The sequence below is a fragment of the Mesoplodon bidens genome, assembly GCF_964165515.1.
Source record: "Mesoplodon bidens genome assembly, chromosome: 11".
NCBI lineage: Eukaryota > Metazoa > Chordata > Mammalia > Artiodactyla > Ziphiidae > Mesoplodon > Mesoplodon bidens.
This window is the reverse complement of record NC_138167.1, coordinates 95,653,703-95,672,648: the sequence shown is the minus strand read 5'-3', so window position 1 is coordinate 95,672,648 and position 18,946 is coordinate 95,653,703. Positions and strand designations below refer to the sequence as shown.

The following is an 18,946-nucleotide window of genomic DNA, read 5'->3' as shown; positions in this document are numbered from 1 at the left end:
TACACGTGACTTTAGGAATGTTTTCAAGAAAGCTAACAATAAGAACATTATGTAATGGGACAAGACCCCAATCCGCCACCCCAAATTATCTCTCCTGTCAACATGAAATGCCTGAAATTACTTCAATTTGAGGATAGCTTTTACCATAGCTGGAGATTGAAGACTAAAGGCTATGATGCAAATGAGCTGTCATCGTATCAGAAACATCAGATTTCATCTACTCTGGTAGAAGATTATAGTACCAAAGGACACTGAATCCCTGAAAAAGGGAAATGCAAATAACTAGGAGAAACATTTTATAAACTGATCAATTACAGTTAATTGTCCTCACCCTTAAAACACTTCAAGGACACCATTCTCTCGATTTTCCATCTACAGCTTTGACACTTTCATCTCAGTCTCATTGGTTCTCCCTTACCTCCTTGGCCACCAAACACTGAAATTATCTACAGCCCAATCCTTGAATTTACTGTTTCTTTCCAAACTCATTTCCTTGACGATCTCAACCATTCTTGTGATTTTAAGTAAGATCTATTTGCTAACTACTTTGAAATTATGTCTCTAGTTTGGACTTCTTTCTGAATTCCAAGCTCATACACCCAATTGCCTTCATGACATTCCCACTTGAATATCCAAAAGGAATTTCAAGTTTAATATTTCCATTATGAATTTTTGATTTTCCTTTTAGCCTGCTTATTCTGGGTGTGGAGAAAAGGGAACCCATCTACATTGTTGGTGGGAATGTAAATTGGTGCAGCCACTATGGAAAACAGTATGGAGCTTCCTTAAAAAACTAAAAATAGAGTTACCATATGACCCAGCAATCCCACTCCTGAGCATATATCTGGAGAAAACTCTAATTCAAAAAGGTACTTGCACCCCAATGTTCACAGCAGCACTATTTACAATAACCAAGACATGGAAGCAACCTACATGTCCATCGACAGGTGAATAGATAAAGATATGGTGTATATATACATAGGAATATTACTCAACCATTAAAAAAGAATGAAATAATGCTATTTGCAGCAACATAGATGGACCTAGAGATTGTCATACTAAGTGAAGTAAGTCAGAGAGAGAAAGACAAATACCATATGATATCACTTATATGTAGAATCTAAAATATGATACAAATGATCTTATATACAAAACAGAAACAGACTCGCAGACATAGAAAGCAAATTTATGGTTTTCCCAAGGGGAAAGGGGGTAGGGGACAGATAAATTAGGCGTTCAGGATTAGCAGATACAAAGTACTATCTATAAAATAGATAAACAACAACAAGGTCTTACTGTATAGCACAGGGAATGATATTCAATATCCTGCAATAAACCATAATGGAAACGAATATGAAAAAGAATATATATTATCTATGTTTAACTGAATCACTTTGCTTTACACCAGAAACTAACACAACATTGCAAATCAACTATACTTTCCCCATTGCTATCGCCCAAACTAACCCTTGGTTGGATTGTTGCAATAACCTTCTAACTACTCTCCCTCCTTTCTCCTTTAAACCGTATCAGCTTGTCTTACAGAAACCAGGATGAAACTCTTAAACCATATACTCTGTATGTTCAAAATCTTTCAAAGGCTTTCCACATCATTCAGAGTAAAATCCAAGATCTTATAATTACCTACTCTAGGACCTAAAGCACCACTGTCCTCCCTCCCTTGTTCTTTCTGACGTCACCTTCTGTTACTGTCCCCCTCATTCCAGCCACTTGCTGTTCTTAGAACATTCCAGACACATCTCTCCTTTAATGCTGTTATACTTGACTTTCTACCTGGAGCACTTTTCCTTCAGATCTTGAAGGGATTACTCCCTTTCTGCTTCAGTTCTTTCCTCAGATTTCACCCATGAGTCTTTTCTGAACACCCTATTTTCTGAAAACTCTCTCTCACAACACTTAGCACTTTTAAAAACTCTATGTAAATTGTTTATTTAATAGACTTATTAATAGGCTTGATGTCTATGTCCCCTAACTAGAATATAAGATAAATGAGAGTAGGAATTTTAGTCAGGGATGAATCCTCAGCTCCTGGAATAGTGCCTGACACACAGTAGACCTTCATAAACATTATTTGAATGGAGGAATGTGCATATTTAAAAAGTCTGTAGAGAAAGTGACTAAAATATTAAAGGTGCTTCATTCTGGATAGTGAGATTACAGATTAATTCCACATTCTATTATGTATTTTTCTGAATTTTCCAAACATTCTACATTGACTATATATTACTTTTTTAACCTAAAAAAAAGACCTTTACAATGTAAAATAATTATATATTTCAACTGAGACTGGAAACATAGAAATGCTTTAGCATATAGTTTATTTAAGAGACTCAAGGTTTTATCCCAGAAACTGTCACTGGGTGATTTTGGGGAAATCACAAGTGGCTCATTATTCTTTAAAGTAAAATACACTGGTTGGATTAGATTTTAGGGCCCCTTGAGCTTTAAAATGTATATTTATTCTGTGTAATACTATATTCTCTGGCTACTGAGACAATTCCAATTTAAAAATAAAATTCACCTTTAATCCTCATTCCTCAAAATATTTTGATGTTTGGAATACATGTAATTTCATTACTATATTTTATTTATACAGTACCTTTCTTTAAGAAAAATCCACAGATACTATTCAAGTGGCATACTTACATTCCAGGTGAATGGACTGAGTTTTAGAATAACTTGATAAAATCTACAAGAGCTGTCATAATAGGGTTGAGACAAATCTCAGGTCCTATATTAGTTAAATGAACCTTCTTATTATTCACATTACTGTTGCTTTGGAGCTCTGGAGAATAATTACTAATGCCATAGTTGACATAGTTAAGTAATTTCTTGGAGAAAGAGTATGAAAATATCTGCACAATCTTTAAATATATGACAGTAACTTAGTGAAATGGGTAAGAGCGCTGGCTCTGGACTCAGACTACCTTACCAACTGTGAAATCTACCACAAATTACTCCACATTCCTTAGCTTCAGTATCTTCCTCTCTAAAATGAGGATAATAATAGTTCTAATTCACAAGGTTTTTATAAGAAACAAATTAATTGAAATATTAACCATAAGATGCTTAGCATATTGTGTGCCGTAAAGTGGTATTATTATTTTTTAGTCTTTACTGCTTTATTCAGAGTTAGAAATACATTTTAAGAACAGTTAGTTGTATAGTATATTACATTGTGAGGTTAAAATTAATGTTGGAAATTTTGAGTGTCTATTATTTAGCATTCAAAAATGTACAATATTTTAAAATATTAGGTCATCTTAAACTAGTATGTTTTTCTTACGTTGCTCAAAAACTAAAAAATACTATATATATGTAAATATTGATGCAGTGTTGTAATTATATCATTCTAGGGCTACTTATGTCCAAATGAATTTATTGCTACTCAAGGTCCATTACCAGGAACAGTTGGGGATTTTTGGAGAATGGTGTGGGAAACCAGAGCAAAAACATTAGTAATGCTAACACAGTGTTTTGAAAAAGGGCGGGTAAGTTATTTGAGAATCTTTTCACAAAACTTTTACAATTGTGTTAGTATATGTGTGACAATTTTAGCTAATACTTTGAGTCATCAATGACTTGGACATCTATAAAGCAGTTTTATCTTAGCAGCGATAACTGTGATACTTTATACACACACACACACACACGTATCTATATAAAACAATGGTTCTTATGACTGGTGATTCTTCTCTGAATACAGATCAGATGCCATCAGTATTGGCCAGAGGACAACAAACCAGTTACTGTCTTCGGAGATATAGTGATTACAAAGCTAATGGAGGATGTTCAAATAGATTGGACCATCAGAGATCTGAAAATTGAAAGGGTAAAAAAAAGGAGGGGAAGTCGAACATGATATAAAATACGAATGTTCTACATGTCTAAAGTAAAATTAATTTCTAGACATATTGCTTGATACCTGTATATTCAATACTGCTTTTCCATTATTTTCAAAATAGAAGTTTTGAATTGGCACCTGCCTTCAATATCTACGTCGCTGTGTTTAATTCCAAATTATATACTTGAAGTTCATATTAACCAGTTAATATCAGATTCTTAGGTAGACAGGGGAAGAAACAGGAGGAAACAACTAGATCACTAAGTTTATCTTATTTGATAAAGAAACTGTAATATCTGATTTAAAGCAGGCATTTCCCAAATCGCTTGTCTCTGTCTCTACATCCCCAAGTTGGATTTTCTATTTAACCCAGAGCCAATACAGACGCGAGAGCATAGGATCCCACGTATATAGCGTAAAGGCCTATATACAGACAGTGATGTAAGGAGCTGTATACTTTCTGACATTTTCAGATACCCTGTACCTGTGTTGTGAATAACCTGTGAGTGTGTTCAAGTTGTTAGGTCACAATTGTTCAAAATCTACTACTCTGGTGTTACAAAATGTTACACCATATTTGAATTTAAATACCCTACGTTATCATCTGCTTGCAAGCTGCCTCATTGTTTGCATTCATACAGAAAGGCAATTTTCTGCATTGTAGCAATAGTAGGAGGCTTCTCTTATAGGGAATCATGAAAACACAGTTTCTTCTGTTTGGTAAATTGTCATTTTAAAAGATCACCTTGAAAACCTGGGAAGTCAGCTGTCTTATCATGTTTCTTTAATGTCATTTTGTCTAGCATGGGGATTGCATGACCATTAGACAATGTAACTTTACTGCTTGGCCTGAGCATGGGGTTCCTGAAAACAGTGCCCCTCTAGTTCACTTTGTGAAGCTGGTTCGAGCAAGCAGAGCACATGACACCACACCTATGGTTGTTCACTGCAGGTAAGAAAGAGAGATTTTTAAAACCTCTGAACACTAGAAACACTAGAAATGGTACTGAAACTCAGCGTGACCTTTTTATTATCACGACACCATTGATTTTCTCTCAGAATGTTAATATAGATTCAATCCAGCTTTTAGTTTTCAAGATATTTTACTGGTTATAACAAATCAAGATGTAGTTTTATAAAAGGTTAGATGGCAGAGATAAAATGAGTAATGACTATGTCTAAAAGCAAGGGAAAATATATATCCTGGTACAGGAATTTTCCTGAAATCTTGACTGGATTGTACCTCTCGAAGGCCTTCAAATTAAAAACAAAAAAATTGTAGCCCATTTTTGATGTGGCTACACATCAAATAGATGAGTGTGGGTATGTAGGATTTTTTGATTTTTACGAATAAACATCTGATCCTTCATTATTTCAATTGATATTAGTCTAATATACTAATTTAAACTTTTTTGTAAAAGCAAATTTCTAGATTTGACTTACAAAGAATAAAGAAAATGAACTTTAAAGTAAAGATCAAATTAAGTGACCAACCCAAGCATGATTCAAAATTTTTACAAACTATTCAAATATCGTTCTTTGACCTAGTTTTTTGAACATGATAAATAGAATGTGACTATAAATTAAGATTTTTCCCCTCTTTATTGTCACTGGTATTTTATACCAATGAAATACCAATACTCCCCGCAAAAAGAAATAAAACTCACAGTTGTTTAGAAATCAGAGTTCTGGACATATTGATATGATTTATGATTTCTAACATTATATATCTAAATCAATCTCAACATGAGTTTATTCAACAGTTGTAGTTTGTAAATTAAAGAAAAAGTGGGTGATAATATACTGTTTTATGATTCCACTTATGAGATACCTACAAGAGGTAAATTCATAGAGACAAGAAACTGGAACTGTGGTTACTAGGGACTTGGGAGAGAGAGAAATGGAGAGTTACTGTTTAACGGGTACATAGCTTCTGTTTGGGATGATGAAAATATTCTGGAAACAGATAGTGGTGATGGCTGCACAAGATGGTGAATGTGTTGAATGCCACTGAATTGTGCACTTAAATATGGTTAAAATGGTAAATTTTATGTTATGTATCTTTTGCTACAATAAAAAATTTAAGTAACAATATCTTTTAACCCATTAGTAATTATTAATTATAATAATTCCAAAAACTAATTGGTGGATAATTATTCTAATGGGAATATACTATAATTAATGTGGTTAAATATGTAAGAAAATATTAATCCATCTGATTTTTAAACTTTTTTTTTTAGAGGAAAAAACTCAACATGTAATTTAATCGAGTCTACATTTTCCAGGCATATTTTAGATTTTTTAAATTGTAAGAGTAATACACAAATGCTTGCTCATTATGAGATATCTTTTTTACATTTAAAAAGCACACAGAATGAAAAGTAAAAGCCTCATTCTTACCCTCCCAATTCCATATCCCATCCAAACACATAAAATTTTTAACAGATCAGTATATAGTATAAATAGAATAACAGTTTGCTTATAAAGTCAGTGATTGATTTTAAACTGGCATCAGTGATGATTAAAATGGATAGTAAGCTTCCTTCGGCTTCTCCATATTTTACATATACACTGCCCCTGGATTAAAATAGTGGATTTAAAAATCCATTAAAAAAGAAAAGTACAGGGCCTCCCTGGTGGCGCAGTGGTTGAGAGCCCGCCTGCCGATGCAGGGGATACGGGTTCATGCCCCGGTCCGGGAGGATCCCATATGCCACGGAGCGGCTGGGCCTGTGAGCCATGGCCGCTGAGCCTGCGCATCCGGAGCCTGTACTCCGCAACGGGAGAGGCCACAACAGTGAGAGGCCCGCATACCGCAAAAAAAAAAAAAAAAGTACAATCTCTCTTGTAGCCTCAAAAAGAGTAGTCTCCTCCTTTGTGATTTAAATAGATAAAAGAGACCAGAGAAAAAGGATGCTCATATTAATAATCATTTTTAAATATCATTTTAAAACTGTCTACTAAATGATTATCTCCAACCCCAACTTCTCACCTCAACTTTAGACTTATACATTTAACTTCCAGTTTAACCACAACATTCTGACAATTTGATGTGTCCAAAACAGAACACTTAGATCGGTCTCCAAACTCACTCCTTCTCATCCCCATCTTGGTAAACAGCAGTCCACTCCGCTTTGTCCAGAAACCCTAGACTCATCCTCAACTCTCTGCTTCCTCTCACATTCCACATCCAACCCAATAGCAAACACTCTGATCCCTGCCCCCCATCACCTCTTCACACACTCTCCCCACTCTGGTCTCCTTGCTTTTCTTTGAACACACAGAACACTCTCCCACTCAGATCTGTTCTCTTCCTGTGCCCTCAGGCCGTAATGTTCCTCTCCCAGGTACCCACGTGGTGCACTCCCTAACCCTACTCAAGTTTCTTTTCAAATATCACATTGTCAGAGAACCTTTCTCTAATGACCCTGTCCTACCCTATCACCTTTTATCTCCTTAACCTAATTTATCTTTCTCCATAGCACTTATTGCGGCTGGGTATATCCTATGCATGTTTCTTTGTTGTGTGGACTACCATTCTCCGTCCTCTAGAATATAAGCTCCATAAGTTCAGGGACTTGGTATTGTTCACTGCTGTACCCCAGATGCCTAGGACAGTGTCTGACACTCAAAATATATTGAATGATGTAATGACTGATTACTCTGTGCGGGCATATATGTGTATGTGTTACAGTGATCAGATTTATGTTGTAATGCTATTTCTTAGGTTGAATCATAGGTATTGTCAACATTAGAATATTTTTTACCTACAGAGATGGCAGTTTCGTGATGTTCAAAATGACATTTAAGATTAGGTGACCTTTCAAATGTTTTTTCTTTTTTTCCAGATTTACTTCCTATATTAACCATTTAAGTACCTAGGAGTCTTGTCTAATTGGGATTTCTGAAAAAATCCTGTCAGGTTTATCAATTAACAGTTTATATGGAGCACATACCTGTCCTTCAGTATTAAACTAATTTCTTAAAAGGAAATAGCTTTCCAATTTTATTATCTATAGGAAGGAAAAGAAAATTCTAGGGAAGGTGAAAAGAACACATGAGAATCTATCAATGTGATGCAGAGGAAGTACTATATGGGCTAAATATTACAGTTGACATTTTTCATGTTTAACATTCCTATTGGTAACCAAAAATATATTCAATAAAAAGTTTCTGGGGTTAAGAATTTTCAATGATTTTTTAAAATATTCCCCATACTTCTCCAACTACAACCCTTAAAATATTATGAAAGAAGAGGGAAAGTTCAACTGTTTAAAAAAAAAACTCAAATATTTGACAGAGTATTAATGATAATCATCTTGCTCTGTCTAAACAGTCTTGGGAACAATATAAATCCAAAGAAACTCCAAAGAAAATCTACCTTTAATAAGAAAAGAAACTATTGCTATCATAGTTTATTTCCTTCATCACAATCAACATAAACAGCCTTTTTGCTGAATAATTTGCATGTAATTTCACTCTTCCTGCAGTGCTGGAGTTGGAAGAACTGGAGTTTTTATTGCTCTGGACCACTTAACACAGCATATAAATGATCATGATTTTGTGGATATATATGGATTAGTAGCTGAACTGAGAAGTGAAAGAATGTGCATGGTACAAAACCTGGTAAGACGTCTAAAACTTCAAGCAGTTATCAGCTCTAGAATTTCTGCCTGGAAGGATCTTAGTGGCAGTGATCTGGTTAGACATGGACTTGAACTATATTAGCAAAGCAGACATTCTCTTTTCCTACATTATAAACCTCTGGGTGGGGGCAGGGTCTTGGGGACGGCAGCTGATGGGGATTATAGGAGAACTGAAATCCACATGCCCCAGTTATCCGTCAGCACTGTTACTGACTACCCATCCTACCCTGTTTATACTGATAGGCATAGAGAAAATAATTCATAAAATGGATTTGTCTTTAGTCTTTGGGAAACTTAGAAAATGAATCAAATTAATTTCTTTTGTAAACATGCTAGAAGTTGTATTTGGGAAAAGTTTATTAACTGTTACAGGTTTCTATGTATTTCACTTGTCCATATTTATCCCTTTTATTAGTAGTACTAATAATGTTTGTTATAGCATGTCATCAACTAACTGGGAGTTGTTTGTTTTGTTGTTTAGGTTTGGACGTAAAAATATTTTCAAAATATAGATTTTTGTCATTAAAAAATCATACGGTAGGGGGCTTCCCTGGTGGCGCAGTGGTTGAGAGTCCACCTGCCGATGCAGGGGACACGGGTTCGTGCCCCGGTCCGGGAAGATCCCACATGCCGCGGAGTGGCTGGGCCCATAAGCCATGGCCGCTGAGCCTGTGCGTCTGGAGTCTGTGCTCCGCAACGGGAGAGGCCACAAACAGTGAGAGGCCCGCGTACCGCAAAAAAAAAAAAAAAAAAAAAAAAAAAATCATACGGTATAATGGTAATGAAACTAAAAACCCTGTTGAGTGTCTAGTAGGTTCCAAGTATTATACTAGATCCTTTACATGTATTATCTTATTTAATTCTTTATTTGTAAGGCCGGGCCAATGAAACTAATCAACAGACTAGGTATTATGGTCTCTGCTTTACAAATAGGGAAGCAGATGTTCAAGAATTTAGTGATATTCAAAGGTCAGAGCTAAAATTCAAACCCAAGTCTGTCTAACTATAATACATAGGATGTTCCTGTCATATCTTTGGATTGATATTTTTATGCTACAGAGAGATTTTTCTCACAGTAAATATACAGATCTTCTATAAGGGTATTTTCCAGGGTACCTACTAGAAAACACAAGTGGCTTTACGGTCATTAAAGGTGTGAGAAAACAGGCTTTTTGCTAAAATAAGTTTGAGAAAGAATTTCTTAGAATTACAGCCTCTATGCTAATGTGCATTGACAATTATAAATACAGAGCCCTGGGCTTCCCTGGTGGCGCAGTGGTTGAGAGTCCGCCTGCCGATGCAGGGGACACGGGTTCATGCTCCGGTCCAGGAAGATCCCACATGCCGCGGAGCGGCTGGGCCCGTGAGCCATGGCCGCTGGGCCTGCGTGTCCGGAGCCTGTGCTCCGCAACGGGAGAGGCCACAACAATGAGAGGCCCGCGTACCGCAAAAAATAAATAAATAAATAAAATAAAATAAATAAATAAATACAGAGTCCTTGTGGACATTTCCCAGACTTATATGACTATGAAATCCTTGAACACTTTTTGACCCCAAAACCTATAATTCCATGATGTCATGGAACATTAATGTTCTTAGGAAGATGCTGCTCTAGACCAGAGACATCCAAACTTTTAGGAATACACATCCCTTTCAGGAGAAATGTTTGAGCATTCAACTCCAATACATCTATATTTATTCTTAAAATGTAGATTGTGCAATTATGTAAATTATAAAGCATACACAAGAAGTTGAAAAACATGAGATAAAGGTCAAATAAGCAATTTTGACAACCTTGCTAATACTGGTGGCTTCATATTATATAAGGTATTTTCAAAAGATAAATACTTAGCAGAAAATAATTGTTTCAATAGTGGTTTTAAATACAGATTTTAAATTCTTTGTCTTTTAAAAAGTGATCTAGCTTTTTGTCAGATCTGATTACATTGTTGTTGCTCTCAACTCACAGCATGGCTATAAGACGGTTATTCTAGGAGCATGAAAAATGTCAGGGCTGCCGTTTTATTGTCATTCATTGGTGCTTGCCTGACAGACATTATCTTTAGTCCACAGTCTCTTCGTAGGAATCTTTTTAAGCTTCAATTATGTGATGGCTAGGTAAAACTAGGTACTGGAATCCATGTGCATTCCCTTATATGCTGGAAGGGAGCACATGAGTGAAGTATCACTCTTCCCTTAGGAAACTTCAGATATGGACTCTGACTTGTGCCCAGGCTTGGCTTCGTGGGTAGGCAGCCTACGCAGTCTCACGGGTCCCCATGCTCAAAAGGGCCTTGCACTTGATTTAATGTTTGCTGACACTGTTTTGAAAAGCTTTAGTAATTTTTGAGGAAGGAAACTCGTATTTTCATTTTGTAGTGGGCCCCACCAATTATATAGCTGGTTGTTATCCAAAGATCTTTTAAGGGCTTCAATATCAATACGACCACTAATGATTATTAAAACCAAATTCTTTCTTATTTTTAGTTGAGAATAAGAATAGCTAGCTAGCATTTTCCTCCCATGTCCCTGGGTGTACACATATGCACTGGTGATCAATGTTCTTGGCATTGATCGAGACTGGTTGGCTCTCTAGGATAGGTTTAGAGGGTGCAAATGATTGGGATATTTCCTTGTAGAGACTAGATTCGGTCTTCAAATTATAGAAGTCAAATTTTGTCATGCTCTACAATTTTGTGGAACCAAACTTTGTAAAGAGTGTGTTCAAGCATGCCTGTGAATAATTTCACACAATTTAGTATTCAGTATATGCTATAAACTTTATATATTATGCTGGAATAACCAGCCAGAGGAAAATGTTGCAGGTTGGGTAGGGGAATGAAAAGAGCCTGAATTTTGGTGTCAGAGAATTGAGTTCAGATTCAAGTCCTGCTAATTGCTGGCTTTGTGACTTTGTTTAATTAACCTCTCTGAGTTATTTCTCTTTTGTAAAATAGCTGTGTTACACTGTTCACAAGTTTATTGTGAGTATTAAATAAGAGAAAGTATCTAAAGCACCAAGCATGCAGTAAATGCCCAGCATGCAGTAAAGGTCTGACAACATAGTTGTGCCGATTGCTTTTTAAGATAAAAAGGTGGCAGTTCGTTAAAATCCCGATAAAACACTTACTGAATCAAAAGGTAGAAGTCATGAGTATTAGTTGGCATGTTTGAAGTAAGTACATCTTCACTGATATTCAAGAAAAGTATAGGTAGCCCTTCCATAAGAGGTTATAAAATTAAGATACACCCATGTTTACTAAATAATTAGCCTCCATTTTGTAAACGATATAAATCACAATTCTCAGATCCTCGCTTAAAATGTGGCACTCCAAAGCTCTCTTTCACCGGACTTTGTTCCCAGAAGCTATGCTCTTTACTTTCTTTTCTCTGTGATGAAAAAAGGGAAAATGACCACACCTTGGCTCCAGTCCTTATAAACCAGCATTGCCTTGCACAAGAGTGGTTTCTTAGTTTCTTCCCTTGCACTTGGGAATGATTCCAATTTCTGTGAAGAATGCTGTCTCAGCACATACTACAGTAGCCATGGCCAGGGGTGGGGAGGTGGGAAGCTCAGCAATATATCGCCACTAAAAGACACCAGAGGGCCCAGACCCTGGAGGGAACCTAAAGTTCTTTCACTGCCTACCAAAACACAGTTCAGAGCAGCCCCAGGAGAAGTGAAAGAGCTTTCTGAGAGGATACTCTGCAGTGAGATAATATCCTGAGATACTATTCCTGCCTCAAAAAAGGATTCATCTGGATGAGTCCCTTTCCTGCTCTGGTTCTCTTGAAAATTGACTGATGTAAACTCCTGAGGTAGAAGAAAAAAGAATAATATATTTTTGGAGCCTAGTTTTTTGCCAGCAACATGTAATATATAGCTGGCCTTAAATCTCACAACATAGCTTTTCTGATCCCCCAGATGAGGAAACTGAACATCAGAAAAGTTTAATTCTTAAGGTAACAGGACTATCCAGGGTAGAAACTGGAACTGAACTCCTCACTGTCTCTTTGGCAATAACACACCACGGCAGAGGGATCTTGGAACATGTAGCACCGCCCTGTGGAGCTCAGCCTGCCCCGCTGGCAGAGTTTACACCCAGCATTCTTTCCAGTGGAGAGAGATGAGATTGGGACAGTCAGAAGCTTCACATATCAAATGTGACTTCAAATTCAAATGTGTGTTTTTTTTTTAAATACCAGAACTCATAAATTTAAATGACTGTTGTTTTCAAAGAAATTATACCCTGTCAATATATTTCTGTCAATAATGTTATTCACTGTGCAGTGTATATTTTAAAATACTCATTTGGAATTACCCTGAGAAGAAATTTAACAGCAATTTCAATAGAATGTGTATTACCTTATAACAATCCTTCATTTCTTACCAAAACTGAATTATGTAACTTGATCATCCACCTCACACACTTGATCCCTAATGACTTCTGAATGTTCTCCAAATCAAGTGTGTCCTGACATGGTAAAGATCGGCTCACTGTGAGAATTAAATGAGGCTAAGTCAACAAACATTCATTACGCAACTATCACATTCCAGGCACTATTACACACAATGGGAATAGAGCAGTGAATATGAGAGTTCTGTCCTCATAGAACCAACAGAGATGAGATGTGTGTGGAAACCTTTTGTAATCCACGAAGAAACAGGTATTCCTAATAATGACCAACAATCTCTAGAGACAGTTTCAATAGTGAAGTTCCAAAAAGGGTTTGAGGTGTAGTAGCAATAGATATGAATATAATTTCTTAAGATGGTCACTTTAGAGGACATTCTATTTAAATCAGTTGTCAGTATGTGTGTGTGTGTGTGTGTGTGTGTGTGTGTGAATCTTAAACATTTGGTTATATTCCTTTAACTTCAGGTACCTTCCCTACGTAAAAATGAGGGTGCTTTCCTATGACTGTAACCTTAACTACCTTTAGGAAAGTGCAAACCCAGAAATGCTAACAGGTTATTGAATTATATTGAATACACTTAAAGAACCCAGATGGTATTGAATTTAATCCGAATTTTAGATGAAATGTTAGGAGTCCTGCCTTATATTTACAAATAGAGACCAGATCCTTGACATTAAGTAGGCCAAATGTTGGGTAATTAACAGAATTGTTAAACATTTTAAATGTGCTGATGGTGTGTAGATATGCTCAGTCACAGCTTTTGAAAGTAAATTTAGTATCTGCATTCCAACAGCCATTCTAACAAGAAAAATATTTATAAGAAAAATTACTCAATTATGCCTAACAGGAAAAAGGAAACTTATAAACAAATTTAAATAATATAATTTGCTACTTTTTAAAATTACAGAAAGAACATATGAACACTTAGTATTTAATGATAAGTATTTAAAAAAACTGGAAACTACAAAAAGCCACAGGAATTTAGCAAACCTTATGTTTGAAATGATAAAAAATCATTTATATTCATGGTAAATTCTGTGCCTCTAACTTAGCTATTTAACATTTGTTGAATTCAATATTACTTTTCACTGTAAAAGTATAGCCCCCCCCATAAGAAAATCCCTACCCCGTCCATTTATTTAACCATCCTTTCTTTGGTGTCTAGGCACAGTATATCTTTTTACATCAGTGCGTTCTGGATCTCTTATCAAGTAAAGGAAGTAATCAGCCCATCTGTTTTGTTAACTATTCAGCACTTCAAAAGATGGACTCTTTGGACACCATGGAAGGTAAACAGAGGCAATGTATATCAGTTTACTACTAGTTTACCACCTATAGCAGGAGCATTAATTTAATAATAACCGTATGTTGAAAATGTTTTAGAAGCTTGGCTAGCACACATATCAATTTTTTAATTTCTCTCTAATCCAAGTTAGGATAATAGCCTTTCCAGGTACACTATATTTTTGTCATGAAACATTTAAATCTTTTGAACTGTTAACATCAATTCTCTCTTGTGACATGTTACTTTATGTTATAGGTGATGTTGAGCTTGAATGGGAAGAAACCACCATGTAAATATTCAGACCAAAGATTACAACTGGAAGATATTTTCAAATCCCAGGGGCCAAAATACCCCCTTACTCTTCTGAATTGAAATGTGCAACCTTAAATAAATCTCTACGCTTCCCTTACTGTGCCTTACTAAGTGGATTGACATTTTATGAATAGTTCTAGGAAATAGCTAATTCAGGATAGTTATCTGTTTTGTACAGAATAAATATTATACATGTAAAATGTTTAAGAAGAGATATCCCAGAGATTTTTTGAAGCCTTCTGTATTTTGGGAATGAGCCAAATATAAAATTATTATTATATTTACGTTAATGTTTCAATGTGAATTTTCCCTACATATTGGATTTGATCTTGAACAAAAGTTGTAAATGTTGATTCAGTAGTGTTATTTTGGCCTCCAGGGTGTTGACTTTTCTCGTGGATAACTTCCAGGACTGTCATAATGATCTGTACTTCCATGTATGCCCCTGTGTTTTGAATCCCCTGTTTTATGAGTGCTGAGATATCATCTCATGATCTCGAACAGCTGAACAGTAACCCCCTGACACTGCTGGGATTACTTAGCCTTTATACAACACACAGTAGCTCTTCGGGTACACTTAGGGCTATTTCAATTGCATTGTCATCTTTAGTTTGAAAAACAAAAGGAAAAATTAAACAGTGCAATTGCTCATGTGAAGTTGTCGAGTACTTTTCTAGCCTGTCTGCATTTGTACATTTTCAGGAACAAGCTGTACCACTATACTGTATATTTGAATACATAGTTAAATGTATCAGTATTTGTCCATTAGATATGTATGCAACCTAATAACAATTTTGAAGGGTTTCTTCAGCAGAAATGTATGAAAACAGTAATAAAAATGTGATGTGTTACAAGGTCATAAACCAATGATGTGCTGCTGTGGTGCCAACCAGAGACTTCTGAATAGATTACATAAAACGGTCTTTATATCATTTCCCAAGGTTGATTTTTGAGGAGTGTATTAGGTGGAACTGAACACAAAGAAATTAACCAGACTGTAGCAAATCAGAGATTTTTTTTTAAAAGAAAATAATTCACCCTCCTTTTTGTTAGACAGTAACAATGTACAAAGTAAGTTTTGAACTATATGAAATTATTTTGTCATAGATTTCAATTAAGGGTCATAAAATAGTATTAATTATTTTCTTTCTTTTATGGTAAGAATCATATCTTATACTTATTTCTGCTGGAATATACATATAGAAAAAGTGATGGCCAATAAAATTGAATTTTAAGGAACTGAGTCACTCTGCAGCATGATTTCAGAGGTCCTTATAAACATAAATTTGATTTTGTATCACATATTAAGATATAATTAATAAATATCTTAACATAATGAAGTATAAAAGTACAATATAGTAATATAATGTAGTATAAATAATTAAGATATAATAATTTCCCAAGGTATCCAAAGATAGTAATTTTAAAATCAAATTTATTATGCAAGAAATTAAATCCTTTAGTCTTATAAGCAATCCTGCTGTCTGTTTTTTATGGCAAGGGTGTGTAAATAAATACAATCCATTAATGTTCCAACCACAAAGTTTACTCTATAGAAAGTTACAGAAAACAATAAGAAATGATGAAAACTCTAAAAGATTCAAGTTTGAGTGACAGGTTCTTCAGTTTGCTTCACGTGTCAGTCATTGAAAATGAATGGTAAGCCAGTATTTATTAATGTGGGTTTTTGTATTCATGGAAGACAGATAACAGCCTGTGGAAAGTACTGGTGAGTCTACTTTTAAATGTATTAAATGGTAAGAAAATAAATCCTTCAATCCACAAGCCAGTCCAGTTCCTATAATATCTATATAAAAGAGAGTACAGAATAGAGTTGACCCATGTGTATATGCATGTGTGTGCATATAAAAAAAGTTTTAATATAAGGCCTCCTCTAAAAGAGTGCTTATCAATCTTTAATGTGTATACAGATCATCTGCGGATTGTGGTAAAATGCAGATTCTGCTTCAGTAGATCCAGGAGAGCACCTAAGATTCTTCATTTCTAGAAAGTACTCAAGTAATAATATTGCTGCCTGAGCTCAGGCCATACACTGAATAGCAAATCTCTAAAAGACAGGATCAGAATAATTTTATTTCCATCTGAAATTATTTGAAACATGTTAAAAAAGATTTGCCTTCATTATCAAAAACATAAAGCACCTGTTAAATGTGTATAGCTCACTAGCTATATCACAAAACTGTAACTGAGATTGAATTGAAACACATATTAATGTTAACTAAATTTCTCTTAATTATATTGTGAAAATGCTACTTCACAGCCAAATTTTTATAGGTGGCTACTAAGTGCAAATTAAAATAATAAGGAACATCTGTAACATTTTTAGATCAGATTTGTCAAAATACTTTGAAGCATATGTACAATAAATGAGCAACATGTGTTTTATCTGAACCAAATGAAACTGGAGCCTCTCAGAATGGTTTGCCAGAAACGAGAGCAGCTGTGGGTATCACCTCTACTTTCATCCTGCTTTAAAACACAGAATTTTCTCCTTTCACTTTATAGGTGAAATGTGTGATACGACTTTTGAAAAAGCTAATTAAACCTTTCCCTCTTCATAAAGGAGATGGTGATTCACTCTTCACATCTGGTACCAAACACTAGATTTTAAAAATGAAATTTAAGTTCAGCAAACTACTCTACACGTCCATGACATTACTGTGATAGGTCCACTTTTGTAGTTCAAGTTTTAGAAAACTCACAGTAAAGTTTTTGATGATGCCAGTAACACAAAATGATCTGAAATTCTCAACTGAATGATATTAAAAAGTGAAAATGTGGGATAAAAAAGTTCATAAAGCATAATCTTGACAAAACAACTTGCCTTCTTAGGACAAGTAATATTTCATGGTAAATGACATCATGAATATGTGTAGAGCTTCCATTTGGAATCAAAACTCACATATACCCATCAGTTCATGAAGATGTTCTCAGGGATAGATTAGATCACACATATGAAGGTGTTTCAAAAAGTACAAAGAACTCTACAAAGTTAAGATAATTTTTTACCCAGGTTGGATAGTATGTAATGTTTATCAGTAAGATAATGTACCCCATTATAAGATTGTATTGTGTTTGTGATATTAATTCCATGTTTGTATGTCTGTTTCACATGCAAACGTTAAAGAGAAAATTATGGCAGATATACTGATTTCTGCTAAATAAAACCACTGATACTTTGTTTTTCATGAATGATTAAGAGCATTCTCAAGGAATGTTTGGACTAAAGTGAATAAACAAATAATGTAAATTGTGATTTAGAAAACAAATCAAGAAAATTTCCATTTCAGGTGTTTCAAATGGACATACTGAAGCACTGTCTACAATAGTCATTTGAAAATAAAACTGTAACTTAATAGAAGGTGATGAAAAGCATTATTCTCCCTTGTTAATGAGATTATGTTTCTCTAGAATCACAAGCTTAAATTATTTTAATTTTTACTGAAAGTATTAGATTGAGAAGTCATTTTAGTAAATTATAAACTTTTCAGAATACTTTTACCCCCATCATTCTGATTAATCCTTACAAAATCCTCTAAGATCTGCAGTGTCCCATATTACAGATAAATATAATGAAAGCTTAACAGATGTGCCCAGAGACCACATTTAGTAAAGATGGAAGCTGCATATCATAATCAAGTTACTGAAAGCCAATGATATAGATAAAAATTTTAAAGGCAACAAAGAAAATAGAGACCTATTGAGGTGTTCAAATATAAGAAAATATGCTGGCTTCTATTCAGAAACAATGCAAGCCAACTGACAATGGAATGACATATTCAAAGTGTTCAAATTACCTCCTAAACCTGACTAAGGGCAAATACAAAAGAACTAGAGCTAATGTCATGGTAAAATATTAAGGCCTTCATCCTAAGAGCAAGAAAAAAGCAAAAACGCCCACTTTCACAACTTATATTCAACACTGTACTGGTGCTTCTAGCCATTACAATAAGGCAAAAAAAAAAAAAAAAAAAAAAGAAAGAAAGAAAAGGAATAAGGTTTGTAAATGAAGAGAAAAAATTGTCTATATGAGTAGAGAGTATAATTATGTATGAGGAAATTCCTGAAAAAGCTACAAAAGAGAAAAAGCCACTAGGTATAATAAATAGCTTTAAAAAGGTTACAGGATATAAGATCAAGATACAAAAATCAATTTTATCTCTACATATTAATCAATAAACTGGAAACTGCAATTAAAAATACCATTAACAACAGCATCCATAAACGTGAAATGCTTAGAGTAAATTTAACAAAGTATATGCAAGACTCATACACCAAAAACAATATTGATGAGAAGAATTAAAGAAGACTTAAATAAATTTTTTTAAATGCATATCCATGAACTCAAAACTCAATGTTGCTGAGAAGTCAATTCTCCTCATACTGATGTACGGACTA

General features: G+C 34.8%; 1 protein-coding gene across 1 annotated transcript in view; it reads left to right on the top strand.

The window, feature by feature from the left end:
* The window catches only part of PTPRQ (protein tyrosine phosphatase receptor type Q), a gene marked incomplete at its 5' end in the record, with an annotated part of 199,997 nt that extends 185,386 nt beyond the window's left edge, over positions 1–14,611 (top strand). Inside the window, 6 exons of the mRNA XM_081249912.1 lie at positions 3,378–3,512; positions 3,728–3,853; positions 4,669–4,817; positions 8,356–8,491; positions 14,096–14,219; positions 14,471–14,611. Of these exons, the coding sequence (XP_081106038.1) occupies positions 3,378–3,512; positions 3,728–3,853; positions 4,669–4,817; positions 8,356–8,491; positions 14,096–14,219; positions 14,471–14,508 (708 nt within the window). The 3' untranslated portion in view covers positions 14,509–14,611. The remainder of the gene's footprint in view (positions 1–3,377; positions 3,513–3,727; positions 3,854–4,668; positions 4,818–8,355; positions 8,492–14,095; positions 14,220–14,470) is intronic.
* Between the last annotated feature and the right edge of the window lie 4,335 nt (positions 14,612–18,946).